The following is a 22,639-nucleotide window of genomic DNA, read 5'->3' as shown; positions in this document are numbered from 1 at the left end:
ATGATTTGTGTACATATACCCCCAGATCTCTCTGTTGCTCTACCTCTTTTAGAATTGTGCCCTCTAGTTTATATTGCCTCCTTATTTTTCCAACTGAAATGTATCACCTCACATTTTTCCACGATAAACTTCATCTGCCACATGTCTGCCCATGCCACCAGCGTGTCTCTCTCCTCTTGAGGTCTGTCACTATCCTCCTCACTGTTCACTACCCTTCCAAGTTTTGTGTCCTGTACTCCCAAGTCCAAGTCATTAATATATATCAAGAAAAGCAGTGGTCCCAGCACTGACCCCTGGGTAACACCACTGTATAGCTCCCTCCAGTCTGAAAAACAACCGTTCACCACTCTACTCTCTGTTTCCTGTCATGTAGCCAATTCTGTATCCATGTTGCTACTGCCCCCTTTATTCCATGAATACGAGGGGGAGGGGGGAGAAAGATGAGGGGGAGGGGGGAGAAAGATGAAAAGGGGGGGGGGGGTGGGAGAAAGATGAAAACGGGGGGGGGGGGGGGGGGAGTGAGAAAGATGAAAACGAGGGGGAGGGGAGTGAGAAAGATGAAAACGAGGGGGGGAGTGAGAAAGATGAAAACGGGGGGGGAGTGAGAAAGATGAAAACGGGGGGGGAGTGAGAAAGATGAAAACGGGGGGGGGGGGGGGTGAGAAAGATGAAAACGATGGGGGGAGTGAGAAAGATGAAAACGGGGGGGGGAGTGAGAAAGATGAAAACGGGGGGGGGGGAGTGAGAAAGATGAAAACGGGGGGGGGGGGGGAGTGAGAAAGATGAAAACGGGGGGGGGGGGGGAGAGTGAGAAAGATGAAAACGGGGGGAGGGGGGAGAAAGATGAAAACGGGGGGAGGGGAGTGAGAAAGATGAAAACGAGGGGGGAGTGGGAAAGATGAAAACGAGGGGGAGGGGGAGAAAGATGAAAACGGGGGAGGGGGGGGAGTGGGAAAGATGAAAACGAGGGGGAGGGGGAGAAAGATGAAAACGGGGTGGGGAGTGAGAAAGATGAAAACGAGGGGAGGGGAGTGAGAAAGATGAAAACGAGGGGGGAGGGGGGAGAAAGATGAAAACGAGGGGGAGGGGGAGAAAGATGAAAACGAGGGGGAGGGGGAGAAAGATGAAAACGAGGGGGAGGGGAGTGAGAAAGATGAAAACGAGGGGGAGGGGGAGTGAGAAAGATGAAAACGAGGGGGAGGGGGGAGAATGATGAAAACGAGGGGGAGAGGGGAGAATGATGAAAACGAGGGGGAGGGGGGAGAATGATGAAAACGAGGGGGAGGGGGGAGAATGATGAAAACGAGGGGGAGGAGGGAGAAAGATGAAAACGAGGGGGAGGGGAGTGAGAAAGATGAAAACGAGGGGGAGGGGGGAGAATGATGAAAACGAGGGGGAGGGGGGAGAATGATGAAAACGAGGGGGAGGGGGAGAAAGATGAAAACGAGGGGGGAGGGGAGAAGAAGAATGTGAGGAGACTCACAGTAAGGGAGAGGAATGCAAGTGATGGAGAAGAGAGACACATGTGAGGAGAGAAAGAGGGATGAAAGTGAAGGAAGAGAAAGAGCAAGGAACAGAAGTGGAGGAGACAGTGAGAATCATGGGAAGTGCTACTAAATCACCTCTATTCCATCACAGCCTTCGATATCTTAAATACGAGCTGTATCATTCAGGAGTGAAATCAGGAAGCAATGGGAATCTGGAACTCTCCCTCCCAAAAGGCTGTGGATGGTGTTGATCAATTGAAAGTTACAAGACTGAGATCGATAGATTTTTATTGGGTAAGGGTGTCAGGGGATATGGAGCAAAGGTGGGTGAATGGAGTTGAGATTGAGACCAGCACTGATCTGATTGAATGGGGGAGCAGGGTCGAGGAGCTGAATGGGCTCCTCCTGTTCCGATATACACCTGTTACTGAGCTGTACACCTTCAGGGGAGGAGGGGGAGAAACGGCAAAGAAAGAGAATGGCTGGTGTGGAGAAAGGAAGTGTCTGACAGTGTGTGGGGAGTGTATTTCTGGAGTTGATACTAAGGTGCTTTTTTGGGACAGTGTAGAGCGCTTTTGGAGTAATTCCTGAAAGAACATCTGAAAACAGATGATGAGAATAGCAAGGGCAGCTCCTTATGAAAGGTTGCAATGAGTTCTTTGTACCTGGTCATCGTCTTATTGGGGTCAAACTTCAGCTCGGCGTGTTCCAGCAACAGTTTCTCTAAGTCATTGTTCAGCTGCTTCCGTTTCTCTTTCCGCTGACTGAGTTTCCACTGCAGGTAGTCACTGGTTGCGAACTGTGTGTTCATTCTCTGCTCTATGTCCTGTTTAAGATCGATTTAAAATGTTATTATTGTCTCCATTCTATTGTAATGTAGCCCAAATCAAACACAACAACAGTCAATGAAAAGAAAAAGCCATTCAGCCATCGAAGCCCCTCCCTCTGGTACGTTAACCCTCCCATCGAAGCCCCTCCCTCTGGTACATTAACCCTCCCATCGAAGCCCCTCCCTCTGGTACATTAACCCTCCCATCGAAGCCCCTCCCTCTGGTACATTAACCCTCCCATCGAAGCCCCTCCCTCTGGTACATTAACCCTCCCATCGAAGCCCCTCCCTCTGGTACATTAACCCTCCCATCGAAGCCCCTCCCTCTGGTACGTTAACCCTCCCATCGAAGCCCCTCCCTCTGGTACATTAACCCTCCCATCGAAGCCCCTCCCTCTGGTACGTTAACCCTCCCATCGAAGCCCCTCCCTCTGGTACGTTAACCCTCCCATCGAAGCCCCTCCCTCTGGTACGTTAACCCTCCCATCGAAGCCCCTCCCTCTGGTACATTAACCCTCCCATCGAAGCCCCTCCCTCTGGTACGTTAACCCTCCCATCGAAGCCCCTCCCTCTGGTACGTTAACCCTCCCATCGAAGCCCCTCCCTCTGGTACGTTAACCCTCCCATCGAAGCCCCTCCCTCTGGTACATTAACCCTCCCATCGAAGCCCCTCCCTCTGGTACATTAACCCTCCCATCGAAGCCCCTCCCTCTGGTACATTAACCCTCCCATCGAAGCCCCTCCCTCTGGTACATTAACCCTCCCATCGAAGCCCCTCCCTCTGGTACGTTAACCCTCCCATCGAAGCCCCTCCCTCTGGTACATTAACTCTCCCATCGAAGCCCCTCCCTCTGGTACATTAACCCTCCCATCGAAGCCCCTCCCTCTGGTACGTTAACCCTCCCATCGAAGCCCCTCCCTCTGGTACATTAACCCTCCCATCGAAGCCCCTCCCTCTGGTACGTTAACCCTCCCATCGAAGCCCCTCCCTCTGGTACATTAACCCTCCCATCGAAGCCCCTCCCTCTGGTACGTTAACCCTCCCATCGAAGCCCCTCCCTCTGGTACGTTAACCCTCCCATCGAAGCCCCTCCCTCTGGTACGTTAACCCTCCCATCGAAGCCCCTCCCTCTGGTACATTAATTCTCCCATCGAAGCCCCTCCCTCTGGTACATTAATTCTCCCATCGAAGCCCCTCCCTCTGGTACATTAATTCTCCCATCGAAGCCCCTCCCTCTGGTATCCCCACTCCCCTATTATAACAGCCAGCTGTATTCTGAATGTCCCAATGTTTCTTTCTCTATTGCCCTCTCAGCTGATTGTTCCAAACATTTGTCACTTTGCGTAATGATGCTCAGTGGTGGCACCTCTCACCTCGAAGTCAGAAGGTCGTGGGTTCAAGCCCCACTCCAGAGACTCGAGCACACAATCCAGGCTGATACTCCCAGTGCCAGTACTGAGGGAGTGCTGCACTGTCGGAGGTGCCGTCTTTGGGATGAGACATTAAATGAGGCTCCGTCTGCCCTCTCAGGTGGACGTAAAAGATTCCACGGCACTATTTGAAGAGGAGCAGGGGCGTTCTCCCCAGTGTCCTGGCTAATATTTATCCCTCAACCAACATCACTAAAAGCAGATTATCTGGTCATTTTTTAAAAATCAAATTTACCTGCAGTGTCACCTTGAGCAATGGGCCTGGGTGGCAGGCCATGCAGGAGCTCAGCGCCAGTTGGCATTCAGACAACTGAATGGTGAGTGCAGATCATAGTCCCCAGGCATGACCAAACCAGCACTCAGGAAGTAGGAGTGCCGTCGAACTTTGCCCACCTTGGTCATGTCACCGACCCTGCCCTAAGTTGCGGGTTCGGTCTGTTTAAATATGCAGAGGCATGCAGGAGCTTCGGGGTGGGGGGTGGTGGGGGTGGGTCAAGTGGGGGGCAGATCAATACCTGGAGGAGATGCTCCTGGTGTGGGAGCAGGATATAAAACCTACTGCTACTTAACAGGAAGCAGACAACTTGAGCGTAAAGCAAGGCAGTCAGATCAAACAAACGAGAGGGAGCCAGACCTGCGTGTTCTGGTAATGGAGCCAGGCAGCATGAGGGAGCGTCAGTCTGGGCTGAGGGGCTGGATTCATTCATGAATGTGCTACACACTTTGTGGAGGGAGCAGCTGTGGGAGTGAGTGCCACCTCCTTGAAACCCAGGAATCTATTGCAGTGCAGGAAGAGGTTTAACAACTTCACCAGAGCAGCCAAGGTCAGCTCCAAGCTCCCCCATAACTTTCCTTGCAGTCTCTATATACGTGTAACCCGTGTAAGAGGGTTCATTCCCCTGTACCCAGAGAGGGTTCATTCCCCTGTACCCAGAGAGGGTTCATTCCCCTGTACCGTGAGAGAGTTTATAGAATTATGGAATGGTAACAGCACAAAAGGAGGCCATTCGGCCTATCACACCCGTGCCGGCTCTCTGCAAGAGCAATCCAGCTGGTCCCACTCCTCACCCTTTCCTCATAACCCTGCAAATTTTTTCCATTCAAGTATTTATCCAATTCCCTTTTGAAAGCCACGACTGAATCTGCCTCAGGCAGTGCATTCCAGATCATAACCACTCGCTGTGTAAAAAAGTTTTTCCTCATGTCACCTTTGGTTCTTTTGCCAATCACCTTTAATCTATGCCTTCTGGCTCTTTACCCTTCCGCCAATGGGAACAGTTTCTCTCTATCTACTCTGTCTAGACCCCTCGTGATTTTAAATACCTCGATCAAATCTCCTCGCAACCTTCTCTTCTCTAAGGAGAACAACCCCAGCTTCTCCAGTCTATCCACGTAACTAAAGTCCCTCATCCCCGGAACCATTCTAGTAAATCTTTTCTGCACCCTCTCCAAGGCCTTCACAACCTTCCTGAAGGGCGATGCCCAGAATTGGACACAATACTCCAGTTGTGGCCGAACCAGTATTTTAAAAAAGGTTCATTATGACTTTCTCCTTGCATTCATACTCTATGCCTCTATTTATAAATGATGTGGAGATGCCGGTGATGGACTGGGGTTGACAATTGTAAACAATTTTACAACACCAAGTTATAGTCCAGCAATTTTATTTTAAATTCACAAGCTTTCGGAGACTTCCTCCTTCCTCAGGTAAATGTTCAGGAGCTCCTTGAAGCCTACGCATTTATACATATAGAACAATACATGGTGTTTACAGACTGCCCCTGCAACTGCCCGTTGCCAAGGCAATCACCGTGTTCAGACAGAGAGGTGTCACCTGCAGAACCCCCGAATACACATTCAACAAAAAAACAAACAGGGAAAAAAAACAGAGAAAAAAAACAGAGAGAGGCAGAAACATCCGGAAGGCAGAGAAAGCCAGCAAATGACCCATTATATTAAAAACAGATAACATTTGTTCGCTGGTGGGGTAACGTGTAGCGTGACATGAACCCAAGATCCCGGTTGAGGCCGTCCTCATGGGTGCGGAACTTGGCTATCAATTTCTGCTCGACGATTTTGCGTTGTCGTGTGTCTCGAAGGCCGCCTTGGAGTACGCTTACCCGAAGGTCGGTGGATGAATGTCCATGACTGCTGAAGTGTTCCCCGACTGGGAGGGAACCCTCCTGTTTGGCGATTGTTGCGCGGTGTCCGTTCATCCGTTGTCGCAGCGTCTGCATGGTCTCGCCAATGTACCATGCTCTGGGGCATCCTTTCCTGCAACGTATGAGGTAGACAACGTTGGCCGAGTCACAGGAGTATGAACCATGCACCTGGTGGGTGGTGTCCTCTCGTGTGATGGTGGTATCTGTGTCGATGATCTGGCATGTCTTGCAGAGGTTACCGTGGCAGGGTTGTGTGGCGTCGTGGACGCTGTTCTCTTGAAAGCTAGGTAATTTGCTGCGAACGATGGTCTGTTTGAGGTTGGGTGGCTGTTTAAAGGCGAGTAGTGGAGGTGTGGGGATGGCCATAGCGAGGTGTTTGTCCTCATTGATGACATGTTGAAGGCTGCGGAGAACATGGCGTAGTTTCTCCGCTCCGGGGAAGTACTGGACGACAAAGGGTACTCTGTTGGTTGCGTCCCGTGTTAGTCTCCTGAGGAGGTCTATGCGATTTTTTGCTGTGGCCCGTCGGAACTGTCGATCGATGAGTCGAGCGTCATATCCCGTTCTTACTAGGGCGTCTTTCAGCGTCTGTAGGTGTCCATCGCGTTCCTCCTCGTCTGAGCAGACCCTGTGTATTCGCAGGGCCTGTCCATAGGGGATGGCCTCTTTGACGTGGTTAGGGTGGAAGCTGGAAAAGTGGAGCATCGTGAGGTTGTCCGTGGGCTTGCGGTAGAGTGAGGTGCTGAGGTGCCCGTCTTTGATGGAGATTCGTGTGTCCAAGAAAGAAACTGATTCTGAGGAGTAGTCCATGGTGAGCTTGATGGTGGGATGGAACTTGTTGATGTTATCGTGTAGTCTCTTTAGTGATTCCTTGCCGTGGGTCCATAGAAAGAAAATGTCGTCGATGTATCTGGTGTATAGTGTTGGTTGGAGGTCTTGTGCAGTGAAGAAGTCCTGCTCGAACTTGTGCATGAAAATGTTGGCGTATTGGGGTGCGAATATTTATAAAGCCCAGGATCCCGTATGCTTTTTTAACCGCTTTCTCAACCTGCCCTGCCATCTTCAACGATTTGTACACATATACCAACCTCCTGCTCGAACTTGTGCATGAAAATGTTGGCGTATTGGGGTGCGAATATTTATAAAGCCCAGGATCCCGTATGCTTTTTTAACCGCTTTCTCAACCTGCCCTGCCATCTTCAACGATTTGTACACATATACCAACCCCCCCACCCCCCCAGGTCTCTCTGTTACTGCACCCCCTTTAGAATTGTACCCTTTCGTTTATATTGCCTCTCCTCGTTCTTCCTACCAAAATATATCACTTTGAACTTCTCTGCGTCAAATTTCATCTGCCATTCCACCAGCCTGTCTATGTCTTCTTGAAGTCTATCACTATCCTCCTCACTGCTCACTACACTTCCAAGTTTTGTGTCATCTGCAAATTTTGAAATTGAGCCCTGTACACCCAAGTCCAAGTCATTTGTCATATGCCGCCTTTTTCTGCTTCATCTTGCTCTTTATCTCTTTCGTCATCCAGGGAGCTCTAGCTTTGGTTGTCCAACCTTTTCCCCTCGTGGGAATGTACCTAGACCGTACTCAATCTATTTCCTCTTTAAAGACCACCCAATGTCCAATCACAGTTTTCCCTGCCAATCTTTGATTCCAATTTACTCGGGCCAGATCCGTTCTCAACCCACTGAAATTGGCCCTCTTTCAATTAAGTATTTTTACTCTAGTTTGCTCCTTGTTCTTTTCCATAGCTAATCTAAACCTTATGATACTATGATCACTGTTCCCTAAATGTTCTCCCACTGACACTTGCTCCACTTGACTCACCTCATTCCCCAGAACCAGATCCAGCAATGCCTCCTTCCTCATTGGGCCGGAAACGTACTGATGAAGAAAGTTCTCCTGAACACACTTCAGAAATTTTTCCCCCTCTCTGCCCTTTGCACTATTACTATCCCAGTCTATATTAGGATAGTTGAAATCCCCCATTACTCTATGGCTCTTGTACTTCTCTGTAATTTCCATTCAAATTTGCTCCACTATATCCTTCCCATTAGTTGGTGGCCTATAGAATACACCCAATAGTGAAATGGCACCTCTATTATTTCTTAACTCTAACCAAATAGATTCTGTCCTTGACCCCTCCAGGACATCCTCTCTCTCCCGCACTGCAATATTCTCCTTAATCAATACTGCCACCCCCCCTCCTTTCTTTCTTTCCCTGTCTTTCCTGAACACCTTGTATCCTGCAATATTTAGTACCCAATCCTGCCCTTTTTTGAGCCAGGTCTCCGTTATCACCATGACATCATACTCCCATGTGGCTATTTGCGACTGCAGCTCCACAACCTTGTTTACCACGCTTCGTGTGTTTACACACATGCACTGTAAAGCTATCTTAGACCTTCTCATTTTCTCTCTTAGTCTGATCCCATCTAATACTGTACTATTTCTTATTCTATTGCTATCTTTCTCTCCCAATCCTTTGTGCCTCTTGTTTCTCCTTTCCAGTGCTACATCCTGGTGCCCATCCCCCTGCCAAATTAGTTTAAATCCTCCTCCACAGCACTAGTGAATCTCCCCACAAGGACATTGGTCCCAGCTCTGTTGAGGTGCAACCCGTCTAGCCTGTACAGGTCCCACCTCCCCAGAACTGGTCCCAATGCCCCAGGAATCCAAAGCCCTCCCTCCTGCACTATCTCTTCAGCCACGCATTCATCTGCTCTATCCTCCTATTTCAATCTTCACTAGCACGTGACACCGGGAGTAATCCGAAGATTAATACCTTTGAGGTCCTGCTTATTAGTCTCTTTCCTAGCTCCCTAAAATCTGCCTGCAGGAGCTCAATCCTCTTTCTACCTATGTCATTGTTACCGATATGGACCACGACCTCTGGCTGTTCACTCTCCCCCTTCAGAATGTTCTGCAGCCACTCAGTGCCTCATTTCCCCTGTGCCCTGAGGGGGCTCATTTCCCCTGTGCCCTGAGGGGGCTCATTTCCCCCGTGCCCTGAGGGGGCTCATTTCCCCCGTGCCGTGAGGGGGCTCATTTCCCCCGTGCCGTGAGGGGGCTCATTTACCTGTAGCTTTGAGCAAGTCATTAGTTCCTTCAGTTTGTTGATTTCATTAATCACCGTATTTTCGCTCCCAGCATGTGACCGTGGTCCATATTCTGTGCAGTTTAAAAAAAACAAAGTAATCAGAGGCAGGAAGATATCCAGCTAGGTGAAGTTAAAGAACTAAGTTACTGTACGTTGGAAGTGATTAACCTGAGAAGTGTATGTACTTGTGGTGCCGTCCCTGTCTATGGATTCCTGCTGCACATCAGATTTAAGAGTTAATCTTATTGAAAGTAATTGTAAACAATTTTACAACACCAAGTTATAGTCCAGCAATTTTATTTTAAATTCACAAGCTTTCGGAGGCTACCTCCTTCCTCAGGTGAACGATGTGGAAGGAGGAAGGAGGTAGCCTCCGAAAGCTTGTGAATTTAAAATAAAATTGCTGGACTATAACTTGGTGTTGTAAAATTGTTTACAATTGTCAACCCCAGTCCATCACCGGCATCTCCACATTATTGAAAGTACACAGATGGTGCCGGTTGTGAAATGACATTGGGACTAACATTCTGCATGCGTCCTATTGGGGGAGCTGGTGTATTTGCCTCTGAGCACTGTGTGTTTACAGTGTGTGGATGTGATCTCCCCGGGTTTCTCGCTATCCCTACATACTGTTGGTGGGCTGGCGGTGTTATTGGCTTCACACGCTGGGAGCATGGAGGTCAGGGGCAGTGGAGGCAGGAATCCCTGGTCAGGAAGTTAAGTTGTGGAGATGCCGGTGATGGACTGGGGTTGACAATTGTAAACAATTTTACAACACCAAGTTATAGTCCAGCAATTTTATTTTAAATTCACAAGCTTTCGGAGACTTCCTCCTTCCTCAGGTAAATGTTCAGGAGCTCCTCGAAGTTAAGTGTTTAATTTACTATACACACATTCTCATTTTAACTATCAACCAATCTATAAACTTTAAATAAATAAGTAAAGAAATGAATAACCAGTGATTAATTACTAACTAATTTGAAATCAAGCTAAATCCAATATTAAATATAATCCAGACCTCTAGTGATTCTATTACTTCTAGAAATAAATTACTGCTAACTAGTAAATAAATCAATAAAGGTTAGAAATGGCAATGCAGGCTATGTGTCAGGACTGCACTATGTGGGAGTTTGTGGACAGTGAGACTGTCCCGGATTGCCACATCTGCAGGAAATATCTATGGCCTGAGACACTCCGGCTCAGAGTCCTGGAGCTGGAATGTGAGTTAGAGAAACTCAGACACATAAGGGAGGGGGAGGAATATCTGGACAGTTTTCTCCAGAATCCAGTCACAGCTCAGAGGAAAGTACAGGTACAGGAGGGGAGAGTGTGACTGTCAGTCAGCAGGGTAAGGTGAACCACGAGGAGGTAGAGAAGGAGGTCCTGCAGACACTGGCTCTATCTAATAGGTACAATGCACTTTCTACCTGTGGGCATAAGGATGAAGGCTGCAGAGAGGACAGCCAGAATGCTAACCATGGCATTGTGGAGCAGGAGGCAGTCCAAGAGGGGGAGCAAAATAGAAATAGAAAGATTGTAGTCATAGGAGATTCGATAATTAGGGGGATAGATAGTGTCCTGTGCAGTCGTGACCGAGAGTCCAGGAGGATGTGTTGCCTCCCTGGTGCAAGGGTAAAGGATATCTCGGAGCAACTGGAGGGGAACTTGGAAAGGGAGGGGGAGGGGGAGGATCCAGTTGTTGTGGTCCACGTTGGGACCAATGACATAGGGAAGAAAAGGGAGGAGGTCCTGCTAAGGGAATATCAGAAATTAGGAATTAAATTAAGAAACAGGATCTCACGGGTGGTAATCTCGGGATTAGTCCCCGAGCCACGTGCTAATTGGTCCAGGGATAAACAGATGAGGAAGGTGAATGCCTGGTGAAAGACAGGTGTGGGATGGAGGGGTTCCATTTCATGGGACACTGGCACCAGGACTGGGACAGGAAGGAGCTGTACCACTGGGACGGGCTCCACCTGAACCGGAATGGGACCAGGGTCCCAGCGGGAAGGATAAATGGGGCTGTGGATAGGACTTTAAACTAATAAGACGGGGGGAGGGATCTGATGAAAATAACATAAGCATGAAGATAAAAGATATAGGAGATGAGAGTAAAGGTCAGACCAAGACAGGGAAAAAGGTTAACAAAAACGGTCAGGGAACAAATACAGTTACAGACCACAGGTATAAAATGACTGTTAAAAATAAAGTGAGGGGAACAATTATTAAAAACAAATTAAATTGCTTGTACAGCAATGTGGACAGCACCCTAAACAAAACAGGGGAACTGGAGGCAATAATTCCTAGTGAGGAGCCCGATGTAGGAGGGATAACTGAAACATGGATACATAAAGAGCAGGACTGGCAGTTAAATATTGCAGGATATAATGTATTTAGAAAGGATAGGGATGGAAGAAGGGGGTGGGGTCGTCGTACTAATTAGAGACAACATAATGACAATAGAAAAAAGGGAGATAAGTAACATTAAGATAGAAACAGAATCCATATGGATTGAGACAAAGGATAAGAAGGGATCGATCACGTTAATCGGTAAATTCTACAGACCACCTGATAGTGGAAGAGGAGGAAGAAATATGGAGGCAAATCTATGAAGTGAGTAAAAAACATCGAATAATAATCATGGGAGATTTCAACTACCCCCAAATAAACTGGTAAGAGATGGGGAAAGGGGAAAAGAGAATGGAGTTTTTACAGTCTAACAAGAGAGGAATCACTGCTGGATCTAGTAATGGGAAATGAACCAGAGCAGATAAGAGAAGTAAGCGTAGGGGCATTGAATACAAAAACAAGGAAGTCATGCTAGGCTGTTACAAATCTCTGGTTCAGCCTCAGCTGGAGTACTGTATACAATTCTGGGCACCATACTTTAGGAAGGATATCAAGGCCTTGGAGAGGGTACAGAGGGGGTTTACCAGGAATGAGGGACTTCAGTTATGTGGAGAGATTGGAAAAGCTGGGATTGTTCTCCTTAGAGCAGAGAAGGTTAAGGGGTATTCAAAATTATGAGGAATTTTGATAGAACAAGTAGGGAGAAATGGTTTCCTCTGGCAAGTGGGTCGGTAACCAAGGGTGGTAGATTTAAAATAATTGGTAAAAGAACTAGAGGGGAAATTAGAAGAATTTTTTCACACAGAGGGTTGTTAAGATCTGGAATGCACAACCTGAAAGGGTGGTGGAATCAGATTCCATAGGAACTTTCAAAAGACAATTGGACATGTATTTGAAGAGGACGAATTTGCAGGGTTCTGAGGAAAAAGCTGGGGTGTGGGACTAAATTGGACAGATCTTTCAAAGAGCCGTCACAGGCACGAATGGCCTCCTTCTGTGCTGTAAGATTCTATCTAGGCAATAGCAATCACAACATAATAAGATTTAAAATAGAGATTGAGAAAGATAAGACAAAGACCAAAGTACAGATTGGGAAAAAAAAATAATTATGAGGAGATGAGAATGGAACTGGGAAGATAATAGGAAAAAGATATTGACAAAGAGATAGAACAGCAGTGGAAAATATTTAAAACGGTGATCAAGAGAGTTCAGGAGAAATATATTCCTCTAAAATACAAGAACAAACTACCCAATGATGAAACACCATGGATGAATAAATAGACAAGGGCAAAATTGAAACTAATGAAAAAGGCATTCATTAAGTACATAGACAATAAAGGAGAGGATGACAAAAGGGAATATGAAGAGGTTAAGAAAGAAGTCAAAAAAACAATTAGGAAAGCAAAGTGGAACTATGAAATTAAATTATCAAGGAATATAAAAAGTAATAGTAAAGTATTCTACAGACACATAAATAACAAAAGAAAAATCAGGATAGGGATAGGGCCACGAGGGGATGCACAAGATAAACTCACAGGTAATGACAGCGAAATGGCAGAAATATTGAATAATTACTTTGCCTCAGTACTTACCGGGGAGACTAACATGGTGGGCATGACATTAGAAGAAGAGATCAAAAACGATATAAAGACATTTAAGATAGAAAGGAAGATAATTGATAAACTAGACAATTTAGAGAGGATAAAACCCCTGATCCGGATGGATTGTATCCATGCGTATTAAAAGAGGTTAGGGAAGAGATAGCAGAGGCTCTATTACATATATACATTATAAAATATATATATATATATATAAATATATAAAAGAGGGTATAGTACCAGAGGACTGGTAGACAGCTAATGTGATTCCTATATTCACTAAGGAAGATAGAATTAACTTAACGTCGGTGGTAGGAAAGATAATAGAATCTTTACTCAAAGCTGTAATAGAAAAATATCTAGAAACCAAAAATATAATAAAGAGCAGTCAGCACGGATTTCAGAAGGGAAAGTCATGCTTGACCAACCTTATTGAATTCTTTGAAGTAACAGAGAGAGTAGATAAGGGTAATTCAGTAGATGTCATATACTTGGATTTTCAAAAGGCCTTTCGATAAGGTACCACATAATGGACTCATGTCTAAGGTCAGAGCATGTGGAGTTAGGGGACAGGTATCAGAATAGATAGCAAGCTGGCTACAAAACAGAAACTAGCGAGTAGGGGTTAAAGGTAGTTACTCAAACTGACGGAAGGTGGGATTGGTGCTGGGACCACTGCTGTTCACCATTTAAATGAATGATTTGGATTCGGGAATCAGAAGTACAATATCAAAATTTGCAGATGACACCAAATTGGGGGTATATAATATTGAAGAAGATTGCGACAAAATACAAGATGTTAACAAACTTCCAGAATAGTCGTGTAATTGGCAAATTAATTTCAATATAGATAAGGTGGTGAGGTGGTGCATTTTGGTAGGAGGAATAAGGAGACCACATGCTCCTTGTAAAATAAGAGTCTAAATGGGATAGAGGAGCAAAGGGATCTTGGGGTACAGATTCACAAATCACTAAAAGTAGCAATTCAGGTTAACAAAGCCATAAAAATGCAAACAAAGCACTGGGGTTCATTTCTAGAGGGATAGAATTGAAAAGCAGGGAAGTTATGTTAATCTTGTATAGAACCTTGAGTACTATGCACAATTCTGGTCTCCATATTATAGAAAGGAGATAGAGGCACTGGAGAGGGTGCAAATAAGATTTACAAGAATGATACCAGAACTGAGAGGTTATAACAATCAGGAAAGATTGAGCAGTCTGGAGCTCTTTTCTATGGAAAAGAGAAGATTGAGGGGTGACCTGATAGTGGTATTTAAGATTACGAAATGGTTTGATAGGGTAGATGTAGAGAAAATGTTTCCACTAGTGTGGGAATCCAAAAGAAGGGGACTTAAATAAAAGATAGTCATTAATAAATAGAATCATAGAATCATAGAAGTTTACAACATGGAAACAGGCCCTTCGGCCCAACATGTCCATGTCGCCCAGTTTATACCACTAAGCTAGTCCCAATTGCCTGCACTTGGCCCATATCCCTCTATACCCATCTTACCCATGTAACTGTCCAAATGCTTTTTAAAAGACAAAATTGTACCCGCCTCTACTACTGCCTCTGGCAGCTTGTTCCAGACACTCACCACTCTTTAAGTGAAAAAATTGCCCCTCTGGACCCTTTTGTATCTCTCCCCTCTCACCTTAAATCTATGCCCCCTCGTTATAGACTCCCCTACCTTTGGGAAAAGATTTTGACTATCTACCTTATCTATGCCCCTCATTATTTTATAGACTTCTATAAGGTCACCCCTAAACCTCCTACTCTCCAGGGAAAAAAGTCTCAGTCTATCCAACCTCTCCCTATAAGTCAAACCATCAAGTCCCGGCAGCATCCTAGTAAATCTTTTCTGCACTCTTTCTAGTTTAATAATATCCTTTCTATAATAGTGTGACCAGAACTGTACACAGTATTCCAAGTGTGGCCTTACTAATGTCTTGTACAACTTCAACAAGACATCCCAACTCCTGTATTCAATGTTCTGACCAATGAAACCAAGCATGCTGAATGCCTTCTTCACCACCCTATCCACCTGTGACTCCACTTTCAAGGAGCTATGAATCTGTACTCCTAGATCTCTTTGTTCTATAACTCTCCCCAACGCCCCACCATAAACGGAGTAGGTCCAGGCCCGATTCGATCTACCAAAATGCATCACCTCACATTTATCTAAATTAAACTCCATCTGCCATTCATCGGCCCACTGGCCCAATTTATCAAGATCCCGTTGCAATTCTAGATAATCTTCTTCACTGTCCACAATGCCACCAATCTTGGTGTCATCTGCAAACTTACTAACCATGCCTCCTAAATTCTCATCCAAATCATTAATATAAATAACAAATAACAGCGGACCCAGCACCGATCCCTGAGGTACACCGCTGGTCACAGGCCTCCAGTTTGAAAAACAACCCTCTACAACCACCCTCTGTCTTCTGTCGTCAATCCAATTTTGTATCCAATTGGCTACCTCACCTTGGGTCCCGTGAGATTTAACCTTATGTAACAACCTACCATGCGGTACCTTGTCAAAGGCTTTGCTAAAGTCCATGTAGACCACGTCTACTGCACAGCCCTCATCTATCTTCTTGGTTACCCCTTCAAAAAACTCAATCAAATTCGTGAGACATGATTTTCCTCTCATAAAACCATGCTGACTGTTCCTAATCAGTCCCTGCCTCTCCAAATGCCTGTAGATCCTGTCTCTCAGAATACCCTCTAACAACTTACCCACTACAGATGTCAGGCTCACCGGTCTGTAGTTCCCAGGCTTTTCCCTGCCGCCCTTCTTAAACAAAGGCACAACATTTGCTACCCTCCAATCTTCAGGCACCTCACCTCCAATAAGGAATTCAGGTGAAACGTCTTTAATCAGAATGTGGAATGTGCTACCACAAGGAGTTGAGGCAAATAACATCGATGCATTTAAGGGGAAGCAGATAAACACATGAGGGAGAAAGGAATAGAAGGTTATGCTGATAGGATTAGATGAAGTAAGGGGGGAGGAGGCTCGTGTAATGCACAAACACCAGCACAGACCTATTGGGCCGAATGACCTATTTTCTGCTGTAAATTCTATGTAATCCTATGTTCTTGCATGGCGGCAGCCATGGTTCAGTGGCAGCAATCTTGCCTCTGAGTCAAAATGTTACGGTTCAAGTACCAGTCCAGGGACCTGAACACAAAATCTAGGCTGACTCTCCAGTGGAGTACTAAAGGAGTGCTGAACTGTTAGAGGTGGCACTTTTCAGATGAGACATTAAACCTTTGCCCTCCCAGGTGGACAAAAGAGATCCCACGGCACTATTTTGAAGAAGAGCAAGAGAGTTCTCCCCGGTGACCTGGCCAATGTTTATCCCACAACCAACATCAATGAAACAGATTATCTGGTCATTATCACATTGCTGTTTGTGGGACGTGATGTGCACAGATTGGCTGCCGTGTTGACTAAACTACAATAGTACTTCATTGGCTATGAAGGGCTTGGGAGGTCCTGAAAGGCGCGATATAAATGCAAGCCTCTTTCTTTCCAGCGCTTCAGTTTTGGGCCCGTTAACTGCCTCACCACGGCAGGGCACAGGAAACAGTGGGCACTTCATCAATGCCTTCATGGCAGACTGATACCCATTTTTCCATCTTTCACATATCTCAAGGAAGGGCAGGACCATTGTCGCAAGGTTTATCTACTTGCAGCTGACAGAACATGCTGAAGAACTGCCCAGCAGCAGGGATATTGCAGGAAGAGGCAGATATGAGGGTGGTGCCTCATCATCCAAAGCTCAATTTAGAGACCGAAAGTGATCAGACCCATGTGACCACCACAGCACTCGTATCACCCTGTATTTCTATATAATTCCTCACTCGTATCACCCTGTATTTCTGTATAATTCCTCACTCGTATCACCCTGTATTTCTATATAATTCCTCATTCGTATCACTCTGTGTTTCTATATAATTCCTCACTCGTATCACCCTGTATTTCGATATAATTCCTCATTCGTATCACCCTGTATTTCTATATAATTCCTCACTCGTATCACTGTGTTTCTATATAATTCCTCACTCGTATCACTCTGTATTTCTATATAATTCCTCACTCGTATCACCCTGTATTTCTATATAATTCCTCACTCGTATCACTCTGTGTTTCTATATAATTCCTCACTCGTATCACCCTGTATTTCTATATAATTCCTCACTCGTATCACCCTGTGTTTCTATATAATTCCTCACTCGTATCACTCTGTATTTCTATATAATTCCTCACTCGTATCACCCTGTATTTCTATATAATTCCTCACTCGTATCACTCTGTGTTTCTATATAATTCCTCACTCGTATCACCCTGTATTTCTATATAATTCCTCACTCGTATCACCCTGTGTTTCTATATAATTCCTCACTCGTATCAGTCTGTATTTCTATATAATTCCTCACTCGTATCACTCTGTATTTCTATATAATTCCTCACTCGTATCACCCTGTGTTTCTATATAATTCCACACTCGTATCAGTCTGTATTTCTATATAATTCCACACTCGTATCACTATGTGTTTCTGTAAAATTCCTCACTCGTATCACCCTGTGTATCTATATAATTCCTCACTCGTATCACCCTGTATTTCTACATAATTCCTCACTCGTATCACCCTGTGTTTCGATATAATTCCTCACTCGCATCACTCTGTATTTCTATATAATTCCTCACTCGTATCACTCTGTATTTCTATATAATTCCTCACTCGTATCACCCTGTGTTTCTATATAATTCCTCACTCGTATCACCCTGTGTTTCTATATAATTCCTCACTCGTATCACCCTGTGTTTCGATATAATTCCTCACTCGTATCACCCTGTGTTTCTATATAATTCCTCACTCGTATCACCCTGTATTTCCATATAATTCCTCACTCGTATCACCCTGTATTTCTATATAATTCCTCACTCGTATCACTCTGTGTTTCTATATAATTCCTCACTCGTATCACCCTGTATTTCTATATAATTCCTCACTCGTATCACCCTGTGTTTCTATATAATTCCTCACTCGTATCACTCTGTATTTCTATATAATTCCTCACTCGTATCACCCTGTGTTTCTATATAATTCCTCACTCGTTTCACTCTGTATTTCTATATAATTCCTGACTCGTATCACCCTGTATTTCTATATAATTCCTCACTTGTATCACCCTGTGTTTCTATATAATTCCTCACTCGTATCACCCTGTGTTTCTATATAATTCCTCACTCGTATCACTCTGTGTTTCGATATAATTCCTCACTCGTATCACCCTGTGTTTCTATATAATTCCTCACTCGTATCACCCTGTGTTTCTATATAATTCCTCACTCGTATCACCCTGTGTTTCTATATAATTCCTCACTCGTATCACCCTGTGTTTCTATATAATTCCTCACTCGTATCACCCTGTGTTTCTATATAATTCCTCACTCGTATCACCCTGTGTTTCTATATAATTCCTCACTTGTATCACCCTGTGTTTCTATATAATTCCTCACTTGTATCACCCTGTGTTTCTATATAATTCCTCACTCGTATCACCCTGTGTTTCTATATAATTCCTCACTTGTATCACCCTGTGTTTCTATATAATTCCTCACTTGTATCACCCTCTGTTTCTATATAATTCCTCACTCGTATCACCCTGTGTTTCTATATAATTCCTCACTTGTATCACTCTGTATTTCTATATAATTCCTCACTTGTATCACCCTGTGTTTCTATATAATTCCTCACTCGTATCACCCTGTGTTTCTATATAATTCCTCACTCGTATCACCCTGTATTTCTATATAATTCCTCACTCGTATCACCCTGTGTTTCTATATAATTCCTCACTCGTATCACCCTGTGTTTCTATATAATTCCTCACTCGTATCACCCTGTGTTTCTATATAATTCCTCACTCGTATCACCCTGTGTTTCTATATAATTCCTCACTCGTATCACCCTGTGTTTCTATATAATTCCTCACTCGTATCACTCTGTGTTTCTATATAATTCCTCACTCGTATCACCCTGTGTTTCTATATAATTCCTCACTCGTATCACCCTGTGTTTCTATATAATTCCTCACTCGTATCACCCTGTGTTTCTATATAATTCCTCACTCGTATCACTCTGTGTTTCTATATAATTCCTCACTCGTATCACCCTGTGTTTCTATATAATTCCTCACTCGTATCACCCTGTGTTTCTATATAATTCCTCACTCGTATCACTCTGTGTTTCTATATAATTCCTCACTCGTATCACTCTGTGTTTCTATATAATTCCTCACTCGTATCACCCTGTGTTTCGATATAATTCCTCACTCGTATCACCCTGTATTTCGATATAATTCCTCACTCGTATCACCCTGTGTTTCTATATAATTCCTCACTCGTATCACTCTGTGTTTCTATATAATTCCTCACTCGTATCACTCTGTATTTCTATATAATTCCTCACTCGTATCACTCTATGTTTCTATATAATTCCTCACTCGTATCACTCTGTATTTCTATATAATTCCTCACTCGTATCACTCTGTGTTTCTATATAATTCCTCACTCGTATCACTCTGTGTTTCTATATAATTCCTCACTCGTATCACTCTGTGTTTCTATATAATTCCTCACTCGTATCACTCTGTATTTCTATATAATTCCTCACTCGTATCACTCTGTGTTTCTATATAATTCCTCACTCGTATCACTCTGTGTTTCTATATAATTCCTCACTCGTATCACCCTGTGTTTCGATATAATTCCTCACTCGTATCACCCTGTGTTTCTATATAATTCCTCACTCGTATCACCCTGTATTTCCATATAATTCCTCACTCGTATCACCCTGTATTTCTATATAATTCCTCACTCGTATCACTCTGTGTTTCTATATAATTCCTCACTCGTATCACCCTGTATTTCTATATAATTCCTCACTCGTATCACCCTGTGTTTCTATATAATTCCTCACTCGTATCACTCTGTATTTCTATATAATTCCTCACTCGTATCACCCTGTGTTTCTATATAATTCCTCACTCGTTTCACTCTGTATTTCTATATAATTCCTGACTCGTATCACCCTGTATTTCTATATAATTCCTCACTTGTATCACCCTGTGTTTCTATATAATTCCTCACTCGTATCACCCTGTGTTTCTATATAATTCCTCACTCGTATCACTCTGTGTTTCGATATAATTCCTCACTCGTATCACCCTGTGTTTCTATATAATTCCTCACTCGTATCACCCTGTGTTTCTATATAATTCCTCACTCGTATCACCCTGTGTTTCTATATAATTCCTCACTCGTATCACCCTGTGTTTCTATATAATTCCTCACTCGTATCACCCTGTGTTTCTATATAATTCCTCACTCGTATCACCCTGTGTTTCTATATAATTCCTCACTTGTATCACCCTGTGTTTCTATATAATTCCTCACTTGTATCACCCTGTGTTTCTATATAATTCCTCACTCGTATCACCCTGTGTTTCTATATAATTCCTCACTTGTATCACCCTGTGTTTCTATATAATTCCTCACTTGTATCACCCTCTGTTTCTATATAATTCCTCACTCGTATCACCCTGTGTTTCTATATAATTCCTCACTTGTATCACTCTGTATTTCTATATAATTCCTCACTTGTATCACCCTGTGTTTCTATATAATTCCTCACTCGTATCACCCTGTGTTTCTATATAATTCCTCACTCGTATCACCCTGTATTTCTATATAATTCCTCACTCGTATCACCCTGTGTTTCTATATAATTCCTCACTCGTATCACCCTGTGTTTCTATATAATTCCTCACTCGTATCACCCTGTGTTTCTATATAATTCCTCACTCGTATCACCCTGTGTTTCTATATAATTCCTCACTCGTATCACCCTGTGTTTCTATATAATTCCTCACTCGTATCACTCTGTGTTTCTATATAATTCCTCACTCGTATCACCCTGTGTTTCTATATAATTCCTCACTCGTATCACCCTGTGTTTCTATATAATTCCTCACTCGTATCACCCTGTGTTTCTATATAATTCCTCACTCGTATCACTCTGTGTTTCTATATAATTCCTCACTCGTATCACCCTGTGTTTCTATATAATTCCTCACTCGTATCACCCTGTGTTTCTATATAATTCCTCACTCGTATCACTCTGTGTTTCTATATAATTCCTCACTCGTATCACTCTGTGTTTCTATATAATTCCTCACTCGTATCACCCTGTGTTTCGATATAATTCCTCACTCGTATCACCCTGTATTTCGATATAATTCCTCACTCGTATCACCCTGTGTTTCTATATAATTCCTCACTCGTATCACTCTGTGTTTCTATATAATTCCTCACTCGTATCACTCTGTATTTCTATATAATTCCTCACTCGTATCACTCTATGTTTCTATATAATTCCTCACTCGTATCACTCTGTATTTCTATATAATTCCTCACTCGTATCACTCTGTGTTTCTATATAATTCCTCACTCGTATCACTCTGTGTTTCTATATAATTCCTCACTCGTATCACTCTGTGTTTCTATATAATTCCTCACTCGTATCACTCTGTATTTCTATATAATTCCTCACTCGTATCACTCTGTGTTTCTATATAATTCCTCACTCGTATCACTCTGTGTTTCTATATAATTCCTCACTCGTATCACCCTGTGTTTCTATATAATTCCTCACTCGTATCACCCTGTGTTTCTATATAATTCCTCACTCGTATCACCCTGTGTTTCTATATAATTCCTCACTCGTATCACCCTGTATTTCTATATAATTCCTCACTCGTATCACCCTGTGTTTCTATATAATTCCTCACTCGTATCACCCTGTGTTTCTATATAATTCCTCACTCGTATCACCCTGTGTTTCTATATAATTCCTCACTCGTATCACCCTGTATTTCTATATAATTCCTCACTCGTATCACCCTGTGTTTCTATATAATTCCTCACTCGTATCACCCTGTGTTTCTATATAATTCCTCACTCGTATCACCCTGTATTTCTATATAATTCCTCACTCGTATCACCCTGTGTTTCTATATAATTCCTCACTCGTATCACCCTGTGTTTCTATATAATTCCTCACTCGTATCACTCTGTATTTCTATATAATTCCTCACTCGTATCACTCTGTGTTTCTATATAATTCCTCACTCGTATCACCCTGTATTTCTATATAATTCCTCACTCGTATCACCCTGTATTTCTATATAATTCCTCACTCGTATCACTCTATGTTTCTATATAATTCCTCACTCGTATCACCCTGTATTTCTATATAATTCCTGACTCGTATCACCCTGTATTTCTATATAATTCCTCACTCGCATCACCCTGTGTTTCTATATAATTCCTCACTCGTATCACTCTGTGTTTCTATATAATTCCTCACTCGTATCACTCTGTGTTTCTATATAATTCCTCACTCGTATCACCCTGTATTTCTATATAATTCCTCACTTGTATCACCCTGTGTTTCTATATAATTCCTCACTCGTATCACTCTGTGTTTCTATATAATTCCTCACTCGTATCACCCTGTGTTTCGATATAATTCCTCACTCGTATCACTCTGTATTTCTATATAATTCCTCACTCGTATCACCCTGTGTTTC

At 43.7% G+C, this 22,639-nt stretch overlaps 1 protein-coding gene across 1 annotated transcript in view; it reads right to left on the bottom strand.

Moving 5' to 3' along the window:
• LOC137309863 (coiled-coil domain-containing protein 183-like) overlaps positions 1-22,639 on the bottom strand; it is a 139,667-nt gene that overhangs the window by 27,513 nt on the left and 89,515 nt on the right. Inside the window, exons 9-10 of the mRNA XM_067977878.1 lie at positions 9,001-9,092; positions 2,153-2,313 (exon numbers count right to left, since the gene is read on the bottom strand). Coding sequence (XP_067833979.1) covers positions 2,153-2,313; positions 9,001-9,092 — 253 coding nt within the window. The remainder of the gene's footprint in view (positions 1-2,152; positions 2,314-9,000; positions 9,093-22,639) is intronic.

This window comes from Heptranchias perlo, unplaced genomic scaffold (assembly GCF_035084215.1).
Source record: "Heptranchias perlo isolate sHepPer1 unplaced genomic scaffold, sHepPer1.hap1 HAP1_SCAFFOLD_185, whole genome shotgun sequence".
Classification (NCBI taxonomy): domain Eukaryota; kingdom Metazoa; phylum Chordata; class Chondrichthyes; order Hexanchiformes; family Hexanchidae; genus Heptranchias; species Heptranchias perlo.
Note: the sequence above shows the minus strand (reverse complement) of the source record. Positions and strands in the feature narration are given on the sequence as shown.